Source organism: Rhinolophus ferrumequinum, chromosome 19, assembly GCF_004115265.2.
Source record: "Rhinolophus ferrumequinum isolate MPI-CBG mRhiFer1 chromosome 19, mRhiFer1_v1.p, whole genome shotgun sequence".
NCBI lineage: Eukaryota > Metazoa > Chordata > Mammalia > Chiroptera > Rhinolophidae > Rhinolophus > Rhinolophus ferrumequinum.
The window spans coordinates 26,816,232-26,840,765 of record NC_046302.1 but is presented as its reverse complement, the minus strand read 5'-3'; the positions used below and the strand labels follow the sequence as shown (position 1 = coordinate 26,840,765).

At 33.0% G+C, this 24,534-nt stretch overlaps 1 protein-coding gene across 1 annotated transcript in view; it reads right to left on the bottom strand.

Moving 5' to 3' along the window:
• Positions 1-1,190: 1,190 nt before the first annotated feature.
• RNF138 (ring finger protein 138) overlaps positions 1,191-24,534 on the bottom strand; it is a 39,448-nt gene continuing 16,104 nt past the window's right edge. The window contains exons 2-7 of the mRNA XM_033087478.1: positions 20,513-20,678; positions 19,209-19,324; positions 13,098-13,154; positions 12,171-12,282; positions 10,551-10,658; positions 1,191-8,776 (exon numbers count right to left, since the gene is read on the bottom strand). Coding sequence (XP_032943369.1) covers positions 8,708-8,776; positions 10,551-10,658; positions 12,171-12,282; positions 13,098-13,154; positions 19,209-19,324; positions 20,513-20,678 — 628 coding nt within the window. The 3' untranslated portion in view covers positions 1,191-8,707. The remainder of the gene's footprint in view (positions 8,777-10,550; positions 10,659-12,170; positions 12,283-13,097; positions 13,155-19,208; positions 19,325-20,512; positions 20,679-24,534) is intronic.

Here is a 24,534-nt window from a genome sequence, read left to right as displayed (position 1 = left end):
CTAAGCCATCATCTCCCCTGTAATCTGCATAAACTGCTGGAGTGCCGTAGCTTGTTAACTGAAGACAGTTTGGTCTTAAATTTCAAAAGGCAGGACACAATTTATACTCTTTTTCCTAATAAAAATAGTTAAAAAAAAAAAAAAAAGCCCACCCAAGTTGGAGAATCTTTTCAATAAATGAGGCTGGAGCAATTCGATATCCATAGGCAAAAAACAAACAAACAACAACAAATACTCAGTCTAAACCTCACACCTTAAACAAAAATTAATGGAGTATAGATTTAAGTGTAAAATGTAAAATTATGAAAAACTTTAAGGAGAAATCTTTTAAAAAATCTGCAAGACATAGGTCTAGGTGAGGAGTTCCTACATAAAACAGCAAAAGTATAACCTATAAAAGAAACATATCGATAAATTGGACTTCATCAAAATTAAAAAACTTTTACCTCTGTGAAAGACCCCTTTAAGAAAGAAAGAGAAACTACAGACTGGGAGAAAATATCGAAAACCATAGATCTGACATAGGACTTGGATCTAAAATGTATAAAGAATTCTCTAAACTCAACAGTAGAGAAACAAATAACCCAATTAGAAAATGGGCAAAAGATATGAACAGATATTTCAAAATGATTTGCCATTTCATGGCAAATAAGTACGTACATTAAAAGTTGTTCAACAGCATTAACCATTAGAGAAATATGAATTAAAACCACAATAATATATGATTAGATACCTATTGAATGGCTAAAATAAAATAAAAAATCAAACTATCAAATCCTGGTGAGGATGCAGAGAAACTGGATTCCTCATACATTGCTGATAAAATGTACAACCAATCTAGAAAACAGTTTGGCAATTTCTTGTAAAACTATACATACGTATCCACAAAACAACTACCAATTTAAGAAAATTTTAGTGTTATAATACTATTATCTAATATATAGTCAGCATTCAAATTTCACCAGTTGCCCAGTTAGTTTCTTTTATAAAACAATTTTTCCTGCTGTGGATCCACACATTCTCAACCATTTAGAAACCAGTGGTTTTCACCATGTACACAGGGTACATTTTTTAAGATGTATTTTATTTTTAGATACAATTGTAACTATAACACAAAGATGAATAAATAGGTATTTACAAAAGCTGAAATAAATAGTGACTCCAGCCTGTTTTTTTCAGGAGAAAAGAAATATTTTTTTTAAATGGCTGAAACCAAGTGCTTGCTACTTATCAGGCATTGTCTTCATCTTGACATTGACTCTATGAAGTAGGGCATTGCTAATCTCACTTACAAAGAAGGAACAGATTGCATTATGCAAACTAAATGATTTACCCAAGGTGATAGCTAATAAATGATGGGACCTGGTTTCAAACCTAAGGTGGAATAACTTAGAGCTCTATTAATTATTATGACATTCAAAAATTCCGTGAACTTAAATTTACATTACTTTTGGAGAAATCCACATCCCTTCAATCAGAGCTTGTTTATTATTCACTTAGACACAATTCTAATAAGCTTGGTTGTTTGGTTTCCAGATTGGTTGCAAGGTAGCAAAAGGCAAGATTGAATAGAATATCATCACAGACATAATTTTAAGAAATAGAAAGCAATCTGAATATGCAAAATAAGACAGCTATACACTGGAATGCATGAAACTATTAAAAATATCATAGAATCTTCAACATTTGAAAATGATAGTTAAACAAAACATAGGCTACAAAACATACCCATCTTAGTAAAACCTACAAAAAGTTAAACACATAAATATATATAAAGCATTGTCATAAACCAAAATTTTAATCATTACATTAGATGGCAAGTTTATATGTGTGTTTAGATGCTTTTCATTGCTTTTCAATTTCTCCATTGGGCAGTTATAACTTCTATAACTGAGAACACATACCCCTTTCTTTTTAAACCTTAGAGACAATGTTATGAATCTCAGTACCCTATCTATGCCTGGAATTTTTTATAGCTTAAAGCCAGAAGGCACATGAACAGAAGAGGCGATTAGCAAAAAGACTATAGAGAACTAGATTTTGAAGCGAAATTCAGTTCTACAATTGAGTAAAATACAATTGTCACAGGATCAGGAGTAAAATGACTGTGTTCACTTTCTGCTTCTGCTGCTCACTGGCTATTGTGACCATGAGCAATTCATCCAAATTCTCTTTAAGCTTCTATAAACAGAAAGACTATGAACTACATGAGTCACTGACTTTAACACTGCGTTCAAATGTCTTTTCCCCATTTTGACAAAATTCCTTCCTGGGCACCCAGCTGCTCTCAGGGAGACATAAGAAATATATTATTAAATCTTTGTCAAAAGAACTTAGGCTTCTGGGTAATTTCATTCACTGTTGGGCTGGTTTCCCCCATTTGAAAGCCCTGAAGTGATCATGAGAGATTTTCCTGAAGCACACGTGAGGGTCTAAGGGTAAATCCTTTAGAGAAAGATGGTAGATCCCTGTGAAGTTCACTGGGTTATAAGCCAAAGCAAGGTCAGTCGTTAAAGAGGAAAAAAACTAAGATATAATTGTGCACAAAAAATGTTAATCAAGTTTTCCTTGAAATTAAATTGGCATTTATTTAGTATTTGGGGGGAGGCGATTGAAATCTTGTCCTTTGGAGTGAATACTAAAAAAGGTAAATGAATGAGTAAATGATTAGTCAGTAGATCTGAATGGAGCATAGATCTATAATAAACCACACTCAAATTAATGCAGTATATGATATATATATATATATATATATATATATATATATCCTTTAAAAATAGGCACGAAATGTGATTAAGAATAAAAAAAATTGAAATGGATATTGATAATAAAATTGAAAATAAAAAAATGAAGAACCAGTTAAGAAAATAGGGTTCAAAAATGCAAAACTCAAAACCGTTATGGTGCAGATGCAGAAGATTGGCTGGGGCAGGTTCACTCTGATGCTCATCTCAACAAGTGAATACCTTTACTCAAACAGTGAAATCTTTTGTTTTAACATTTAACAATGCTTAAGTACAAGAATTTTTAAAATCCTGTATAATAGGTAATATGCACAAAGCACTTTCCTGCACAAAAAGGTGCAATGATTGTCTCAAAGAAATGTACTTGTGCAATTGCTGAGTTTTGAGCTTTTTCTATGGCACCACCATTTTTGCTTAAAAGAGCAACTGATGAACAAACTAAGTTTATTCAGACTTGCGTGTGTGGAGGAAATGAGCCCATCACTTCAGGGAAAAAATCATTTGTTGCCAATGACAAAATTTGAGGTTCTAAAAATAGAATTTTGGAAAAGCTGTGATCTTCTCAGCTTCCCACTTTCTAAAGTGGTAAGATCAGTGATGATATTAACAAACATGATTATTTGATTTAAAAAAATGTGTCAATATTTGGATTATCTAAGTAAATCACACTACCATCTTCCAACTATTACACAATGTTACAAAATCACGTATGGGTAAAAGATCCAAAGTGGAAGACAAATGGATTTTACTGTCACCAGTGTACAAAAAGTTTTGACCTGATTTCAGACTGCAACTTTTAAGAAGTTACCATTTGTTGAGTTTTGGTACAGTATCAAAATATTCTTTGATACTATACAAATATCCACAGCCATTTAAAAACAGGTTAATATATTCCTTTTTCCAACTACATTATCTGTGTGCAATTAGATTGCCTTCCTATCCTTCAATCAAAACAATCAATCGTAACAGATTCAATGCAGACGCAAATAAAAGTACCCAGCTGTCTTCCATTACGCCAGAGAGGAGAGATCTGTAAAAGTACCCAACGACGCCAATATTTTCATTGAAATATTTTTGAAGTTCTCATTAAAAATACTGTCATGTAATGACTTTATTATTCTACACGGAAACAGAAAAACAAAGGTGGAATAAAGTAATATTCTCAACACTCAACTTTGCAAAAAGGTCAGAACTATTTTAAACTTAAGTTCTTAAATAAACTAACCACTAGTCTAGATAATCATATATGTTATTCAAGTGATTTGCTAACATTGCAAATATAACAAGTTTTCTGCTAGACAGCAGTTTCTTCATGTTAATTATTGTCTAAGAAACAAGCATTTAAAAAATAAAATGAGTCATAATGTACCTATCATTAATACTACTGTATGGTATATTTCAAAGTCATCAAGAGTAGATCCTGAGTTCTCATGAAAGGAGAAGACTTTTTTTTTTAAGTCAAATAAATTTCTCATAATAAATCATGTGCAATCATTTGATCAAAAAGTATGATCATCGATTGACTATTCTTTATAAGGATTATTCTAAAAGATAGATTACTCTTTTAGAATTTCTCATTGTCTGGACTACTTGTACTTCTTGGAGAAAAAGATAACGTCTCAGATCTTCCTACAAAAGCTGAGGCTAGCAAAGACTAATAACCCTTTAGGTTCTATATTCTAAAAGGAAAACAGAAATGTTTTTCCAGACTTTCCTGGAAGGAATTTTTAAAGATACTGAAGAAATCTGAGATATAAACATAATTGATAGATTTGTATTGAATACACTGTAGTTCAGATAACAGGCTATTTCAAGAACTTTCTGTATTTCAATTTTCATAACCCAGAGAGGCTACGTATTTGTTCCAAACCACACAAGTTATCAACCTACAATGTCGTCAAATCCAGACTGTTTAGACAAACTAGGCTTGGTTATTTCAAATGCTTTCATTATCCCAGCAAAGATCTGTTTATTCCCTTCTTTATCTACTGCAGCTCTTTCATTTTCTATTGGTAGCATTAGACTCTATTCCCAGAAAAGGTAGTCCTTACATACTTACTAAACTCCTGTGTCCACAAAATGCCGACAAGAGAACATCTTATCCATAATTTACGAGCAATCAGGTAAGAGAAGTGGAAGGCCATTATACTCTTCACCTGTCTTTCCTCAGTTATTATGAGGGGAAGACCAGCCAGTTTTCAACTTTTACCTGGGTTTGGCACCCCCAGGTGCCAACATACATGAAAGAACCACTTGCAATACATCAAACACAAATTTCACAATTATTAAAAAGTTGCTTTAGAAGCTACTTCTTAGTAGCTTCTGTTCTGGACAAAAGACAAATTGCTGTGGGTAAGCTGTCGACTAAACTAAAAACTGACATAAAAATCTCAAAACAATGTTGAGCAAGTCGCCAGATGTAATTTTTACTGGGTGCCTCCATTTATATAAAGTATAAAAGCAGGCAAAGAATCAACAGTACTAGAAGTTAGTGGTGATGGTGAGGGACTTACAGGATTCTAGTACTTTCTTGTTCTGATCTCACATTACTCAGACTGTTGCTATTCATTTGGTGCACGTTCAGTATCATGTATCATTATTTTGTCCATTTAGACAGATGACTTTTCTTCCTCACATCTCATGTATTCTTTCTTCCTCTCCATAGCCTCCACAGAACGGCTATAATTCTTCTGATTACCACAGTCTCCTCCATGTTTACTCCCCTGCCTTGCTTAAATTCTGCAACAGTCATCTCCACCATTATACTCTTTACGAATTCCTACTACATAGGAAATTGTATGGAATATAGTTTAATACACGTTTGTCAATCAAGTACATAATGTAAAACAGGTGTTTATCTTCTTAATTTCAGTGTGTCAATTAAATACACAATGGAATACACATATTTATCTTCCTCATCAAATGAGTGTGGCTACTGTCATCTCTCTCGGCTCCAGGATTGGACAATTGCTGTTGGGGTTGGGGGATGCAGCCTGTAATATCCATTTTCTTCAGGTTCCTGCATCCTCTTTTAATCTCTTAATACAACTCATTTCTAGTCCCTATTTTTTTCAAAATTGTACAGCATAAGAAAATTCTATTGCACACTAAATGGTATCATGGAATGAGTACTTCATTCAGATTTCTATTATGAGTTTTATACCACATGTACTTACATGGTTTCTGGGTCAAACCTGTTATACAGAGGCTAAAACATCACCACCTCCACAAAGGGTTTATTCTTTGAGTAGCAGCCCTGAGGGCTTTCTATAGAAGTTGATTCACTAAAGATCGTAATGCTTATTGAAAAGCCCAACAGGTATATAACATTGTATTTGGTAATATACTGGTAATATATTCTTATAGCCCTTACATCTTACTGAAGGGTAACGTCTCCGTATAAAAGTGTTTAATAATCAGTTAACTATCTTTCTGCCTGGTTGCTAACAGGGCTTGAAAATCTTGGTGCATGTAACACTTGATAAAATAGATTAACATTTGAAATAAACGTAAAATAGGTTTATAAAGTTAAATCCAACATAGCATCAGCATGTGGTAGCCTTCTCCTATCCATTTTTAAGTGCAAAATAATAGGTTATCTCCTACATGTCTTCCAGAGTGAGTTATGAGAACTAAAAGTTATGTTTGCCTCTAGACAAAATTTTAATTAGACACACAAGTAGGAGAAAACCACTTTTAATTGAAAAATAAAGCAATACATCTCAAATAAGACTTTAACAACATAAGCTATAATTTGTTGAGGGAAATAGCTTTCCTAAGTGGTACTGTGAAATTTAGGTATCAGAGTATCAATACAGTTTCCCTCTTTTATCCTGACTCAGCTATAAGCATATTAAAAATAACGACTTTCTCATGAATTTAAACTGTAAATCTGTAAAGCCTTATCCCTATTCCTAATCCACTGACAAAAGGGTGGGAGATTTTAAACATTTCCAAAATGAGAAGCTCCTAAATAGCAAATAAAGTCAATATTTTCCTATGAAAAAGCTTATATGAAAGACACACAAGACTATTAATGTTATTTAACTAATCCACAAAACTTCAAAACACAATTTCATCAAAATGACCTCTACTACAATTTTCCTTTGAAGAAGTTCTCACACCCCAAAATGGTTTAACTTGACATACTGGAAGTATTAACTTTGAAAGAGAGTACTAAAGTTATTGCTTTAAACTGGAAAAACCTATGTTCAAAAGTCTCTATTTCAAGAGTTCCTTAAACAGCTATTCTTACAATTACACTCATGTAACTGCAGAGAAAATGTTCAAGCACATGGTAAACATCACTCTTCTGAATGACAGAACAAAGGCATTTGTTCATTAAGATGTATGGCTTTTTTGGTGATTATTACTACCCATAAATAGTGATAATAACTGATTGACTGAAAAAGGTTTTTATAAAACTCCACTTCCAAAATTAACATTTTTATTAAATCAAGTTAAAAAAATGTTCACTGTAGAAAAGTCAACAAGGGTTTTAAGAAAACCAAAATATACCTTTTATACAATATATGTATATATTAGCAGCAAACTACTTGAGATTTTTTTATGTTCCTTTAGTTATTTATTTTAAAGAAAGCATAAACAATGTATATTAGTATGGAATGTCAACTAATCCATCTTTCGTTCTATGATTTGGGCCTTCTAGTACATGTTATTTTATGATTCTCATTAACGAATGCTAACAAACCAGTTTGACTAAAAAGTAGTGAAACAGAGTGGCTGGTAGAATGTGTCTCACTACTTCTTAGTCATGCAGTATCTTTGAGAACAAATGAGCACCATATAAACAGTAATTGGGTGTGTGTAAACTCAATTTTTAAGGTATAACAGCAGCCAACTAAAACACTTTTAACATTTGACTATAACTTTTTAAAAATTTGATGATATACAAAATTTTAATCAAATCAGAAAAAACTTCAATCCCGTATTGCTTATCAATTTTTTAAATCTTAATAAAAATTCTGTATATAACCTGCAAACTGCATGCATGTGTGTATATATATATACACACACACAAAAGCGTATGTATATACATACTTTTAGCTTTGACTGAATGTCTCAACTGAGATGAAACCAAACTTCTCATTAAAATACATGTTAGAATATCCAACTGAATTACCAACTGAAAGTGTCTAATAAAAGTTTCATCTTAGCTAATCAGAAATACTGACTATTGAAACTTGTGGGGCCAAAGAGCTATAATTCAGCTTCATATAATTTAGGCTTACAACTTAGTCAGCCAAACAAACAAGATCTGAAATTACAAACTGCCCGCAAAAGAAATAAATTTTTCTCTTGATATTTCCTTCTAATAGCAAAAACAAAACAAATCTTTACATTGAACATTTTTAAACAGTTAAGATTATTAAAGAAATCTCACTAGTCTTCAAAAATACTAAATGGTATATAAATACCATGTTCTTACAGTTGAATTCTTCAGCTAGAATCTGTTTTAAAAAATTTCCTTTGGATTGCTTCATTTAGCACTTCAAGTCTCCATCCTGCAACTCTGATGACTGGCTCAGATTTGTTAGGATCATATCAATCACATCTTTCAGAACTTGCTACTATGTTACCTGTGTGCAATAACATCAATGGGAGAAACTGCACCAAATTTCAAAAGCAACATAAGGAAAAAATTCAAGAAAATGTAATATTAAAAAGATAAAGTACAACAGGGATTCCCTTTCACCATTACATTAATGAAATATAATCCTTTTAATGCTTTTAAAGATAATGTCCTAACTTGCATTTTTTAACTTATCAAGAGAATGAAATTTTTAGATGGCCCATCTTTATTTCTTTAATTAAAAACTAAAACAATAGACTGAATTACTTTTATTAATATATACATCAGGTTATTGAAAAGGTGACTTCACGTAGTTTTCTCCTGAAAGATGGCACTTGCAGGTACAAAGATGCAGAGATCGCTACAGCCTTCAGATGTTTACTTGAAAAGATTCTTCAACAGCAGTTTGATACTGGGTTTCCTCGTCTAGCTGAAGGTTCTGAAAAGTATAACATTAACATGTCAATAGGCAAAACATACTCCATTATTCAATATTTTGACCAACACACTACACATCTTGATACACACTACACATACTTGAAATAGTTTGTTACAACATATATTATCCTTTAAAATTTAAGATTTAAACAGCTGAACTTCAATAAAAAATTAAGTTCAATTGTAATCATTTAGGAATATTTGATAAACAACAGAGAGGAATAGCAGAGAATGAAATTTGAGAGTTATAGTGCCTTACGATTAAGCCATTAATTGAAAGTACAGTTAAGGGTAACCCACAATCATAGTGATAAATTTCGTGTCATATCTAGGTAAGAATGACAAATGTTTGAAGGTAAATTCATTTTAAAGAAAACAGCAGTTTTTGAATTAAAAGTTGAAAAACAGGTTCTTAACCATCACATGAAAACTAAAAACTACAGCTCACTCAATCTTAATTATATTACTACTCCTTAACTTTAAAAATTCTATTTGGTACCAGAGCGATAGTTTAAAAAAAAATTTAAGGAAAGATAAGTTAATTTTATTTGTCTGTAATTTTTGTAGCTATAAGACCCTGTGGAAAAATTTTTAAATCTCACTTATTTGTTACTGATAGTGTTAATCTGAATAACCCCAAAATAAAAAAAAAAAAATTAATGTAAAAAAAAAAATTCTATTAGCTATCAATTACATCATATGGGTTTGCTTTAAGATAGACTTCCTTTAGAAAATCTCAAATAATTAAATACTTATTTTTCTGTGGCAAGGTAAAACATCTGACAATTAGATCAAAAGTGGTATCCCAAATATATTTTTGTTTTTCCCAATACAGAGCTCTCCACAGTAACCTTACTTACAATGAGAATTTAAGAATACTCTACAATTACCTCATAAAAATGCTAACATAAGAGTAGACCTGAATTTTACATATATTTGAATCGTTATTTTGAAATAGCATGACTAAAACATGCAAATTCCACAAAATAAACATTTATCAAGAATGATGTAATTTCAACATTGGAAGGCAGAGAAAAATGTAAATTCTGTTCATGTCTTTGTCAGAATTGCATATGCCTATGCTTACCTAAACCTGAAAACAAGTATCAGCCATTTTTTTGTCAGAATTAATCTTAGTTTTAATTCCCTAAAGTTGAATGAAAATGCAATTTCACAATTAATAAAATAAGAGCCATCATCTAAAGAAACTATCATGACACATTTGGGAGGTAGAAATTAACCCCATGTTTTGCTTTGGGGATCCATTTTTATATTACATTAACTTTCCTCATTCACTCTAGTATTAAAAGCAGTCAGCTGAGGCCAGAATCTATCATTCAACCTGGCTTTACTTGATAATTAAGCACCCTCATTTTAAAAGAATGTATCTCACATGCTAGATATGAGATCTATTACAGTGAGTTTATAAGCAACCTACACTACATGAAAAATACATCCTACTTCATCTACTGTATCAATTTTACTTCTCTAGCAGTTAATTTTCCCTTATACAGTTTTCATGTAAATCATTATTTTGTTAATCTGAGGGTTTGCTCTTCCTCTATTATCTATCTTTCTAGTACAGGAGGAGGACAGTAAATTAAACTTTTACAACTTCCACAAACCAAAATTACCTATATTATTATAAAAACAATAGAACTTGCTCTGTAACCAGTACGATACCATAGGTTTCCTCAAAACTCAAGTCTAGATTGAAAAAGTTAATTTATTAAATATTTGAACAGTATTTTCTTAATTTTGAAGAATTCACTTACCACAAATTCTCCATAATCAAATTGATGTCTTTGATTTAGATGACTAACAAAATTTCTAGTGATCTGGCTAGGATCTCCCCACGGAAGAGACACACAAATAGGACACGTCTACAAGAAACAATGTTTTAAATGAAAAATAATAAAACATTGTAATATTGACGATATTAAAGCACAGGCTTATATTATTGAAAACACCTACATGGAAAGCATTTCTAAGGGTCAAATTCCATGAATAGATTATTTCCCAACCAAATTACCTTAGATAAATTACACTAATCTAACACAACACAATAAAAAGAGAGACCTTACACATTCTATTACTTAAATCTCCAATTACACAACTGTTTCAACAGAAACACATCCAGCCTTTAATAATACCAATTGCAATGGTAGTTATCATTAACCAGTATGTAATCTCATTTGAGCCACACAATAACTGTGACATAATTATTATAAGCTTTTTTCATTTACAAGTAAAATGTAAGTGTAGTAAACTTTTAAATTGTATCCTTAAGGTTTTAAATGAAGTACATCTTAAAAAGTGAATGGATGACATACTGAAATGAAACAAAAAGGAACTTTAGTAATTGGACTCTAGCCAAAGTTTATGCTATACTGAATATAATAATACAGAACAAAAATTTGCTAATGCAATATAAAACAAATAAAATCTCCTAAATATGAGGGTTTTCCAAGAAACATCTTTGGTACTGTATTTGCTTATGTAACAGTAACTGACCCTCTCCTCACGAGCAAAGTCAGCGGTGTCCCTTAGTGCAATGAGAGTTTTAAGGGCATCCTCAATAGTTATTGAGGATTCTTTCACAATTTTTCTAGTACATGCACTAAAACTGCTTAGAAAGATCTACAATTCTCATTTTATTTACAACATTTTTCTTCCATTCTTATTTCTGAAGAAAATATTTATATATCAAAATGTACAACTAAAAGGGAAGTATCTCTTCCAGCTCAGTTTCTCCTGTTTCATCCATAGCTGAAATCACTTACCTGTGAAACTCGTGTTCCAAATGAGAAGTTGTAGGATCATTAACATAAGGTTGGAATCCTGCACTCTGCACTATCTCCTTCATTTATCAAAAACGTCACACAACTTTCTTACAAAATGGCATCAAAAAGGTACATATGCATCAAAAAGAAAGTGATTCTTTTCCTTCCTTGCTATATGAACTTATATACTAGATTCTGCAAGGATACAATTAAAAATACCCACTGACTTTATTCTTTCTTACAGTAATTTTCACCTACAGCAGATCCACCTGACCAGATCGTGCTGACTGCATCCTACAGACCAAAAAGCTGAGAGGCTCCAGAAAGGTAGGTTTTGCCACTCCTCAGCAATGAGTCCCCAGTTTACCTTTCATTACTTCACTCTTCTCCAGACTATTCTCCTACATTATGAGCCTCACAATAAGCATCTCCCTTTTTATAAGTGAGTTACTAGAATTTTAAATGTTTCATTTTGCTTCATGATCACCATTTGCTGACAAAAATCTACCTTAATGCCCCATCGAAATTTAAATCAACTAATTTCCCCTGTTGTACACATGAAATGGAGCAGCATACTTTAAGCAGAAGACTGTCTTAAACACATGTACTTACCACAGGAACTATCTGAAATAGGTGATTACTGTTACAGTGATCCAGTAAACGCTGTCTGGTAAAATTCGATTCTTGACACAACGGACACTTAAAGGTAGGATGCCCAGAAGAACTATAAAATAATTTTAAATAAAGTATACTTAATTTGAAATCACAACATAGGAATAATGCTCTTCTATTTTTTGACCAATTACTCTGTTTCCTTTTTAAAAAGTTAGACTATTCAAAGATTCTCTAACTTTTAAAAACACTAATGTTTTCAACAAATAACCTACAACAAATGTTTCCAAACAATCTCAGGCTACAGTACTGTGTATCTCAGTAAATTTTTTCACAGTGCCTGTAAGCCAAAACAAAAACAAACCTTGCAGTTCCATGTAGTAAGGAGTTAGGTCCAAACAACTTAATTTAGTCATTCGTGTGAGGCCAACAGATGTCACTGTATGTACCTTGAAAGCTGTAATAATTCTAGTCTGGAAACCCTCTATCTACAAGCTTAATTTTGAAAAGACTTCCATCAATATATCTTCCATCTATCCCTGTGTCTAGGAATCTAACATGCAAAATTCCTAGGAAAAGTGTAAAACAAATGCATTGATCATCAGAATGATCAAGATCCCAAAACATTTTGGGTTTTAATATCACTAGGTTTTAATACCTCTGAATTTCAACCAGGGAGGGTTCTATTGACAATTCTACCTAAATTATGCATGGAAGGAACCTGACCACAATGAAAGAGGATAGCTAAAAACTCTTCTAATTTAATGTGATCCGTAAAACCAGCAACTGCCTCATTTACATCTAAACTACTAAATTCTAACATTATATCTGGTGATTTAACTGAATAAAAAAATTTTAATTTAAAAATCTATTATTATAAAGTGATAGATATTATTTACGAAAGTAGCAGAATTTCCAAAAGCTTACCTTGTATTCTCTTGATAAGTTTCTATGTTATCAGATGTGGATGTTTCACTCCTATTACTTAAGAAGCACAGGGTGGTAAAGTTACTATGTCAAATAATAAAGCACATTACAGATTCATTAACTTGAATTGCTGATGAAGAAGACTAGTCTGAATTTGTTTTAAAACCCTGAACATGACATAGTTCTGAACAATAAAATAATGATGACATTAAGTACTTTTCAAATAAATTCTGATAAGAAAACTGCTTATGTCCTTATTCATGTCCTTTAAAAATAATTTAAGCAGCTACAAAAATATAGAAAATACAGAATTTTGCAGAAATATCTTTAATCTACAGCATGATAACATTTCCCCAGGTCCTAATTTAGACTTTCAAATTAAGACTATCTCTAACTCTAACCAGGCTAGTAAGTTTTTTTGTTTTGTTTTGTTTTCATTTTTATTGGGGACTATTGGGGAACACTGTGTTTTTCCAGGACCCTCCAGCTCCAACTCTAGGCGTTGTTTTCAATCTAGTTGTGGAGGGCGCAGCTCACTGGCCCATGTGGGAACTGAACTGGCGATGTTATGAGCACTACACTCTAACCTCTAACCAGCGAACCAGCCACCCAGGCTAATAAGTTTTTAAATACTGGGATAGACTCAAGAATTTGCAAACTTTCTGATTTGTAACTATACATGGTTTAAAATTACGGCCTCCAAAATCGAGTAGGTTTAAGAAAACATTTGAATGTTCATTACGTTTATTTTCCAAACAGGAACAAGGCTCGCCAACATTTAACATATAAAACAACTTGACATCCTCATTCGGAGCCCATGCTGGAGTCATGTGTCATATGAAATATCAGAGGAATCCTGAGGGAAGAGTGGGCTTTCTGTACAGGGACTGTCACACATTACAGAATTTCATCAATGTGGTCAATTTTATAAAAACAAGGCCTTTCAATAGCAGAAATGTTAAAATAGAAATGAGATAAGTAGTAAACAAAAAAAATCCCTACCACACAGATTTGCTTATCTCAATACCCGAGTTAAAAGAGTTGCTAAACTTAAAAACCTGGTTATTGATTTTTCTTTTCCAAAACAACAAGCAGCACAGCCTCTCCCTCCCCTCCACATCCAAGGATTTCAAATCTGCAGACTCAACCAACCGTGAATTGAAAATATTTTGGGGAAAAAAATCCCAGGAAGTTTGAAAAAGCAAAACTTGAATTTGCCACACACTAAGCACTAAGCTGAATCCATGCAATGAAATGATGTGTCGGCAGTCTGTGCAGCCTATATGCAAATACTTTAGGTTGTATGCAAATACTATGCCATTTTAGGTAAGGAACTAGAGCATCCTCAGATTGTGGTGTCCAATGCGGGTCCTGGAACCAATCTCCCTATCAGATGCGCTTTCCTTTTTGAATTTTCTTTTTCTGGTTTGTTTTTCCTAATAAAGCTACCTTCAACAAGGTGTATTTAGTGTAAAGACACCCTTCCGATGATAGCTCCCTTCTGTGAAGATAACAATGTTATCTCTCCACACTTCTATGCCGGCCAAGCAGGAGACTATTAAACCACTATTTTGTACTTTTCTAACAGATATCATCCTGTCTCTTGAGGTAAAGATGGTATTTTAACAATGTGGAGACTAAAAACTTCTTTTTAAAAGAAACTCAAACTATAGTTTTGTTACAAAAACCAGTTATGTCACCTATTCTTTTTTAAATCTCACATCTATACATTTAAACTTCATAACAGATTTTTCCACTCTGTTTTAAAATTGTCTAAATAAACATAAAACCATTGGGTTTTATGCCTTTTAAAAATATTAATAACTTTTGATTGGTTTGTGGGAAGACATATAACATTATCAGGAAAGACGGGATTGAAAATTTAGTAATCTCAATCTCTGACATATTCCAATTTGATCTACATTTTTTTTTTTTTGTGCTAGGTAGGTATATTTTGCAACCATGATAGTTATCAAAACCAAGTATCAAATTAAAGTGACCTTAGATCCAAATCTTTGAATTACTATATCACAGTGTTAAACTAAATTTTAAAAATTTCAGAAAGCATAATCAACAATACTGTTTTCAGTAAAAGTGTTAACAAAACTTTAAGAATAAAAATATTTATATCATTAAGTAAAACAAAACTTATTTTTAAAGCAACTTTTTCACCTTTATTTCACTTAAATTTTGCATGTTTTATAATGTACATAAAGTATCAATACTGTAAAATACATGCAGAGTTTTTAAATAAACACATATACTGGGAGTACATGCTCAAATTGTTTTCACAGGTCAGGTATGAAATCACAAAACTTCTGATTTAATATCAAAGTTAATGTCTTTTTTAAAGGCTTTCTCCCTTTCACCTCCTACTACAATTCTCTATTTCCCATTATTACTTATTATCATCATTGTAGTCCTTCCTAATCATCCTGCATCATGCTTGGGCTACTACTGGTAGCCTACTTTACTCCAGAAATACATGAATGGGTTCAACAATAGAAAATCTATTACAGACAACATATTATCAATTAAAAGAAAAAAAAAAGCATGACCATTTTATTTGATACAGAGAAAATAGTCAATAAAATTCAATGTCCATAATGGAAACAAATACCAAAAAAAAAAAGCTTTGACCACCCACAATGCTTTTAAAAATATAAATATCTAGACTGTAGATAATCAATATCTGGGAATGAATCCAGATATATACATATATACACTTTTAACTCCATAAAATATTTTGATTTAAGTAGAACCATTTAATGGGGAAATCTTAAATTCAGGGTGATGGCATCAGGGAACAGATAAGAATAATCTATGTTATACTGTGAACTGTATTCTAAGAAAACACAGGCTCTACTCTGAGGTGGTCCTTTAAATTTGCTACAGAGAGGTCTTTATTAAGTAATGAATCTTCATAAGATGCCACCAAGGCCTATTCAGCTAACAACTATAGCAGATGGACCTACTCTTAATCAGCAATCTGTCTGCTCTCCAGTTACTTGACATATAGTAGAAACTTTAAATTCTCCAAAATAAAGTATTTATCAAAAGCTTAGCTGCTAGAAATAATCTTCATGGAGAACTGCCTGATTGTACACATCTTGTCCATTCTATCACCACACCTAGATTAAGCCAGAATATCAGAGAAAAGCCCCTGAAAGAAGAGTTTTAATAAATTGCAGTAAGTCATGTGACAGCCTATACTGGAGGTCTTTTTTCAATTTAATTTTTTTATTAGTTTCAGGTGTATAGAACAACATAATGATTAGGCATTTACACCCCTCACATGAAGGTCTTTGAAGTACAGCCCTATTTAACAAGAGGACATTTAGAATATACTTATTTCCCAGACTCCTTTCCAGCAAAATTGCCTTGACCGACTGCATCCCTTCCAACTGCCCTCTCCACACAGTTTTTTTCCTCCAAATTCTGGTTCTAGTTCCTCCCCTCCCGTTTTCAATAGACCTAGAGTATAGCACTGTACTTTGTGATTTCCTATAACCTTCTCACATAGTGTGCCCAATACCCTACTCTATGCAAACTGTCCCTTTACTAAATTCTCACACTACCTAATTCGAGCATCTTACCTGTTTTTTCCCAAGATCCTCACTATATTCTGGCTTCTTATAGTCCCTACCATTTTTTTAAAACTTCTTTTCCTTCCTTCACCAATTTCCTTACTAAAAATTCATATACAAACTCAATTTTTCCATTGCAATTAGAATTTTGCATTGGATATAAATATGAATAAGACTAGATCATTTTTTAAATCATTCTAGATTTTAAAAAATCATATAAATAAACAAGTATAATGAAGTATTAGAGGGCCTAGTTGGAACACAAAGAACAGTTCTATCAAGGAGAAGAAATTCCAGAGGTTAGGAAAGATTTCACCGAGTAGCTAATATTTGTTCTAAGTCTTTAAAGAGAAGAGAAAGTCCACCAGGTGGCAAAATGTGGGTTAGGGTGGTAGGGAAAAGGAGTACTACTGGTAAAAGTATGGCAGTGAGGGGAGGATGATGACAATGATTAAAAACTAACATTTACCAAACAAGGTACTATTCAATATGCTTTACCTGTATTATTAACCTATTTACTGACTCCCAACCCAATGAGGTGCTAATAGTATCTTCATCACACCACTTTTTAAAAACAGATGAGAAAACTGAGGTACTATTTCTTGCCAAAGTCATACAATTAGTAAGTAACAGAGTCTCAGACCTAGGACCGAGAGTCCAGCGCCAAGACTTCTTTTTAACAACTAAGTTATATTGCTTCTCAAGGATGGCAAAGATATAATGCAAATAATTCAACATGGTTAAGGCATATGATGTAATGATGGGAAGTCAAGAAAGGGAAAGGCTAAAAAGAAAAAGGCAAGTGTCAGATCGAAAAGAGCTTTAGAACAAGAAGTTTTGTCTTATAAACCAGTTGTGAGATTTTAGATGACAGAACCTCTTCAGAATCTTGACATCTCTCCAGAAAAATGCCTATAAACAAAAATTTGGCAATTTAGGTAGTTTAGAGCCCTTCCTGACCCATGGAACCCTGGATAAGAAACACTGTTGTGGGGCCATGGAAGTCACTGACAAGGTATAGGGAGAATGATGAAAGTACAGGGGGAAAGAAATCAAACTTGTACTGCTGCAGTATCACTTTAACAACTGTACATAAGACACACTAGAGCAGGACCACCACCTAAGGACTGTTACAATATCTCAAGTGAACGATAACGAGGGCTTGAGCTGGGGAAGTGGCAACAGGGATAGAAGACAAGCACCGGTGAGAAATACTGCTATTCGGAATCAATAGTACCTACGACCAATTGGATCTGAACACTTAAGAAGGCCTGTCTCCTGAGAAGAAAATTCAGTCCTTTAACAGGCAGTGATTGCACAAATCATACAGAGTAGGAACATGAGTAATTTCAATACAGAAGTACAATAAAAAACGCATACGAGATAAAGGAACCAGAGGAGATTAAAAAAAAAATTACAAGATATGAGTAAAAGAGACCAATTTCATCCAATAACACTAAGTCAAGTAAAATGAGAATGTAAAAGGATTTTGCAGACTAGACAATCAGAAAATTACTAAAGACCTTTACTAGAATAGTTTCAACTGAGAAGGAAATAGGGAAGAAGCCTGACTGTATAAGTAGTTAAATTACCCAAAATTAGCAACATGTGAAATGAAATGCTACTAAAATAAAATCTTAAAGAGTCTCTGCTCAACATTCTGTCTCCTAGGAGACTTTCTATAATTCTACCTATAATGCCTTTCCTTACACAATTGTATGTGTTCTTGCTATTGAGTTTTTAAAAATTGAACACTTCATTATTAGGTATACGTGCATGGGTGGTAATACAATAAAGAAAAGCAAAGGAATAACGTAAAGAAAAGGACAGTGGTTATCTCTGGGCATATGGAATTCAGCTGGGCATGGGCTCACAGGGAGATTCTAAGGTCCTGAAAATGTTCCATTTTTTTACCTGGGTTAGTGGGTAACTGGCTGTATCTATCACTATTTTTTAAACCCCATATTTATTTTGGCCATTGTTCTGTATAAAATACATTTCATTAAAATGTCTAATATACAGAAATCTGAGACAAGATACAAATTAAGCCAAAACCTAGTTTTTAAAAAATTGAGACTAAAATAGAACTAAGAATTTAATAATACCAGGTCTCACTTTTACATGACATTTTATTATCATTGTAAAAATCTCAAAGAATTTTAAGTAGAAAAACAAAAGACTCTAGTTTGCAAATACATCACTGAAAGTGATTTTCTCTAGTTTTTAAATAATTTCAGTTGCAAAAAAAAAATAGCCTTCAATTCTCAAGTCTATTTTTTATTAAAAAAGTGTAGATTTTCTGAAAATGATTTTTAAATAACGTAAGCTTAAATATATCATGCAGTTGATTTCCCAGTTGCAATCTTACATGTATCAAACAAACTTTTGAATACACAAATGATATAGTTCTCATATCATTCTACTTTAAAAACACAGACACACGCAACAAAAAACACCTTATCATATAATTCACAAAACAATTTCCATTTCATCTATAAAAATTATCTTTTTAAATATTGCTTACCTGTTCCCTACTGAATCTTGAGAGATCTGAAAGTTTGGAATGATAGCAGAAACACCATATTCATCTTGATACTTCTTACAAGATTTGTAATGATGTCTCATGCGATAGAATTTAATCTGTAAATTATTGATTGAAATGTAATGTGACTTTCAAATAAAAATAAGATGAGATATTGTCTATAAGCATAAAATGATAAAAACAGATTAACTAAATAGTCCATTTAAATAAGGTTTTTTTAAAAAAATAAATGATTCTTAAGTAGGAGTTGAAAATAGGTAATAAATGTCTGTCCATTAGACACAGAGACAATGGGGAAGGGTCCACCTCTCCGTAAACTCAATGCAAAAAAGTAACAAATAATTTTATACTTTAAACAATATTACTAATAATAGAAAAGAAATAAAAGTACCACGAGGCTGTCTTGTGGTATTGGACATTTCTTTATTCTTTATCTACTGCAACTTGGCAGTTAGAAAGCACTTTAAAAATTAGTTCCCAGGTTAACAACTGGAACATTTTCCAGTTTCCAGAGAAGAATAGAGCCAAAATCTCTCTTGTATTTTCCAGCTTCACCTCATTGCCCTGTCAGTTAACACCTCCCTCAAAAAGGTGGAAAAGTAAATCTGACTTGTGTGAATGCATGAGCTAGCAACTAGTTTTACTCACTGACTTTATTAGCTGTTTGAAAAAGTAGCTGCAATAAATCCATAAACACATGTATATATTCAAAGCCTAACCACCCTTTATCATTTCACTCCCTCTCCACATGACAGAACAGTAAAATCCAGATTGGAGAATTAATGCTAATTGTTTGCCAATACCTGACTTTCCCACTTGTTCCTTAAAGCTTAAGAAGACTTCTGAAAAATATTTTGTGATTTCTTAAACACATTAATAAACAAGAGGGCAACCAATGAGTTCCTTGACTACATAAATCCATTTAGCCCCTTTCTACGAGCAAAATTGCAATATCACCATCAGAAAAAATATGGGTTGAATTTGTACCAAAATGGGGTATGAGTTAAATGCCAGTTTGCTTATTTAGTTCATTTAGTAGGTAATAAATGATTACTTTGAGAAAAAACCATGCTAAATATTATGGTGAATTCAGAGACTATCTTTCAGTGTCTGTTCTCAATAAGTTTATTATCTAGGTCTATAGCCACAGATTTTTTTGTCATTTTCTACCCAATTTCCAACCTAAATAACTTCTTTTTCTTTAAAACAGCACCAAGAAATTTCAAACAGGATTTTCAGAGTAAACATCTGACTTTCAAAGAAGAGCTATGTCACCTTTACTCTACCTGTTTTGCACAGCATCTGCAGCTACCAGAAAACTTCCTCATGATATTTTCAAGGTCTAAGGCCCGTTCAGGACATGCTCTCTCTCTTCTAGTCACATTTCCACGACAGAGGGGACAATGTATTCCGCTTTCTCTCATTGCAGTCAGGAAACATTTTCTACAGAAACTAACCAAACATTTGTGACATGTTAACTACAGAAAAAAAAGCAGTCTTTTCATTAAACACAAATAAGCAGTTACGGATATGTATTCATGCTAAATGAATTAGGCTATTCACATGTACATAAATCTCAGAATTTTAAAAACTGTATGTGTATTTTTCAGTGTAAGAATAATAACAGGACTAGATAGAAAAATAAAAAACTACACTCAAGTCAGCTTTACATTTTTTAACATAATATATAAAAAGTCAATATTAATATTACAGAACATTATCAGAGGAGGCAGGGTACAAAGGAATGACTGGATCTTATCCTGACTGTGTCATTTAGCAGCTGTGTGATCTCAGGAAACACTTAACACCACACTAAATCTCCATTTCCTCCCCTTATAAAATGAAAGAATGTACCATATCAGCTTTTGTCTCAAAGTGATGTACTTCAAGATGTTCCACAGGATATATGTTCCACAGGTCTACTACAGAACAGCACACAAACTGATTTGGAAAATTCTAGGATAAACAAAGTTAATAAGGTTTCTCTACTAAGGAAAACATACGTGTTGCCTAAACTTATGTGGTCAGGAAATATGAATTTCCCACCACAGTGTGCAATGGAACGTAATTTGAGAAATATTTAAGAACCATTCCAGCTCTAAACATCTAAAGCCAACATTTTAAAAGACTTTATTAAAATATAGCTAACATACAATGTTATATTAATTTCAGGTAAACACCATAGTTACTCAACATTTATATACCTAAAGGAGTGATCACCATGATAAATTCAGCAACCATCTGACACTGTACCATGCTATCACAGTATTATTGACTATATTCCCCATGCTGTACATTACATCTCCATGACTCATTTGTTTTATACCTGGAAATTTGAACTTCTTATTCCCCATCACCTTTTCCTTCCCTTCTTAATTTTTCAATTACAGTTGACATTCAATACTATTTTATATTAATTTCAGGTATAAAGCATAGTGGTTAGGCATTTATATAATTTAAGAAGTGATTCCCCCTAACTACTCTAGTCCCACCTGGTTACTATACCTAGTTCTTACCATATTGACTATATTCCCTGTGCTTTACTTTACATCCCCACGACTATTTTGTAACTACCTATTAGTACTTCTTAATCCCTTCACCTTTTTCACCTTGCCCCCCAAACTTCCTCCCATTATCATCCCATATATCTAGTACCCATCTGACACCTACAGTTATTCAATATTGACTATATCCCTTATGCTATACCTTACATCCCATGACTTTGTAACAACCAATTTTTACTTCTTAATCCCTTTTGCCTTTTCATCCCCCAGGCCTCTCATCTAGCAACCATCAAAATGTTCTCTGCATCTAAGTTTGTTTCTGTTTTGTTTGTTCATTTGTTTTGTTCTTTAGATTCCACATATAAATGAAATCACATTGCACCTGTGTCTCTCTGTCTGACGTACTGCACTCAGCAAATATCCTCCAAGTGCATCCAGCTGCCACAGATGGCAAGAATCCATTCCCTTCCATGGCTCAGCAATATTCCATTGTATGTATGCACTAACCTCCTCTTTATCCATTCATCCACTGACGGACACACAGGCTGCCTCCACATCTTGGCCATTGTAAACCATGCTACAATGAACATATGAATGCACACATCTCCTCAAAGTAGTGTTTTGGGTTTCTTCGAGTAATTACCCAGAACTGGGATTCCTGGGTCCTTCTGTCTCATTATAGCCTTCGTTTTAAAGTCTATTTTGTCTAATAAGTTTTGCTAAGCCAGCATTTTTTATGTTTCTATTTTCATGAAATATCTTTTTCCTCTACTTTCAGTCCATGTGTCTTTTGATCTGAAGTGAGTCTCTTGTAGGCAGCATATGAAAGGGTCGTAGTTTCTTATCCATTCAGCCACCCTATCTTTTGATTGGAGCATTTAATCCATTTACATTGAACATAATTGTTGATAGATATGTAGTTATTGCCATATTATTATGTATATTTTTTCTTTTTTTTTTCATATTAAAGAAGTCCCTCTAACGTTTCTTGTAATACTGATTTAGTGGTAATGAATTCCTTTAAATTTTTCTTGTCTGGGAAGCTCTTTATCTGCCCTTCGATTCTAAATGATACTTTGCTAGGTAATCTTGCTGTAGGTCCTTGCTTTTCATCACTTTGAATATTTCATGCCAATCCCTTCTGGCCCACAAAGTTGCTGTTGAGAAATCAGCTGACAGTCTTAGAGGAGCTCCCTTGTACTTAATTTCTCTTGCTGTTTTTAAGATTCTGTCTTTAACCTTTGCCATTTTAATTATGATATGTCTTGGTGTGAGTCTCTTTAGGTTCATCTTGTTTAGGACTCTGTGCTTCCTGAGTTTGTATGTCTATTTCCTTCACCAGGTTATGGAAGTTTTCCATCATTATTTCTTCAAATAGGTTTTTAGTTCCTTGCTCTCTCTCTTCCTCTGGTTACCTCTATGATGTGAATGTTGGTACACTTGATGTTGTCCCAGAGGCCCTTTAAACTATCCTCATTTTTTTTTTGGGGGGGGAAGGGCGGTTCTTTTTTCTTTTTGCTGTTTTGATTGGGTGTTTTATGCTACTTACCTTATAAACTGCTGATTTGATCCTCTACTTCATCTAATTTTCTGTTTATTCCCTCTAATGTAGTCCTCATTTCAGTTATTATATTCTTTATATCTGACTGGTTCTTATGTTTTCTAACTCCATTTTTATGTTTCCTACTTCTTTGTTGATGTTTTCCCTGAGTTCCTTGAACATCCTTATAACCAGTGTTTTGAACTCTGCATCTGGTAGATTGGTTGTCTCCTTTTTTTTAGTTCTTTTTCTGGAGCTTTGTTCTGTTCTTTTATTTGGGACGTTTCTTTGTCTACCCATTTTGGCTGCCTCCCTATGTTTGTTTCTATGTATTAGGTAGGGCTGCTATGTCTCCCAGTGTTAGTAGAGTGGCCGGATGTAGTAGGTGTCCTGTGGTGCCCAGTGACCCAATCTCCCTGGTCACCTGAGCCAGAAGCTCCAGGTGTGTCTCGTGTGTGCCCTCCTGCTGTAATTGAGGGCAGAAGAATGAATAAACAAATTGTGGCATATTCACAAAATGAAAACTACAGTATACTATGATGAGAATGAATATGGATGTACATAATGTCGAGCTAAAGCCAGAGGCAGAAGAATACAAACTGCATGCTTCTACATTTGTAAAATAATACAAACTGAAGGTAAAACTGTATGGTTAAAAGTCAGGATAGTGGTACCCTGGAAGAGGTGGGATACACTCCTTGGAGAAGGGAGAATGAGAGGAGTTTCTGAAGTGCTGATAACTTTCTGCTACTTGATATGCGTGCTGAATACACCGGTATGCTTGGTTTGGTAAAAAAGTCCAAAGACGTCCACTGAGCTGGACATTTATGATGGGGCGCTTTTCTGTTACATATATTATACTTACATGAAAAAAAATAATTAGGAGTAAAAACAAGGGTAAATATGTTGAGGAGTAAAAACAAGCGTAAATATGTTAAAATTGTTATAATAGCTAAATTACCATGTAATCAGGGCTTAAAATAAAAAAAAAAATTAAAAAAGAATTGTTAGAAACCAGAGCTAAAAACATATGTCTGCAGAATGAGGCAATAACCAGTATGATTTTTAAAAGATCCACACCCACATAGATTCCAGGAAATTTTTAAATAATGATTTTTTTCAACTTTAACTTTCAGAGGGGGAATAAAATAATAGATGACTTACTAAGAAAAGAGAAATCAGATCAGCATCAAAATCATAAAGTAATAACAAACAGATGACAAAACAATAGAATGATGTATCCAAAGTTCTGAGGGAAAATGAT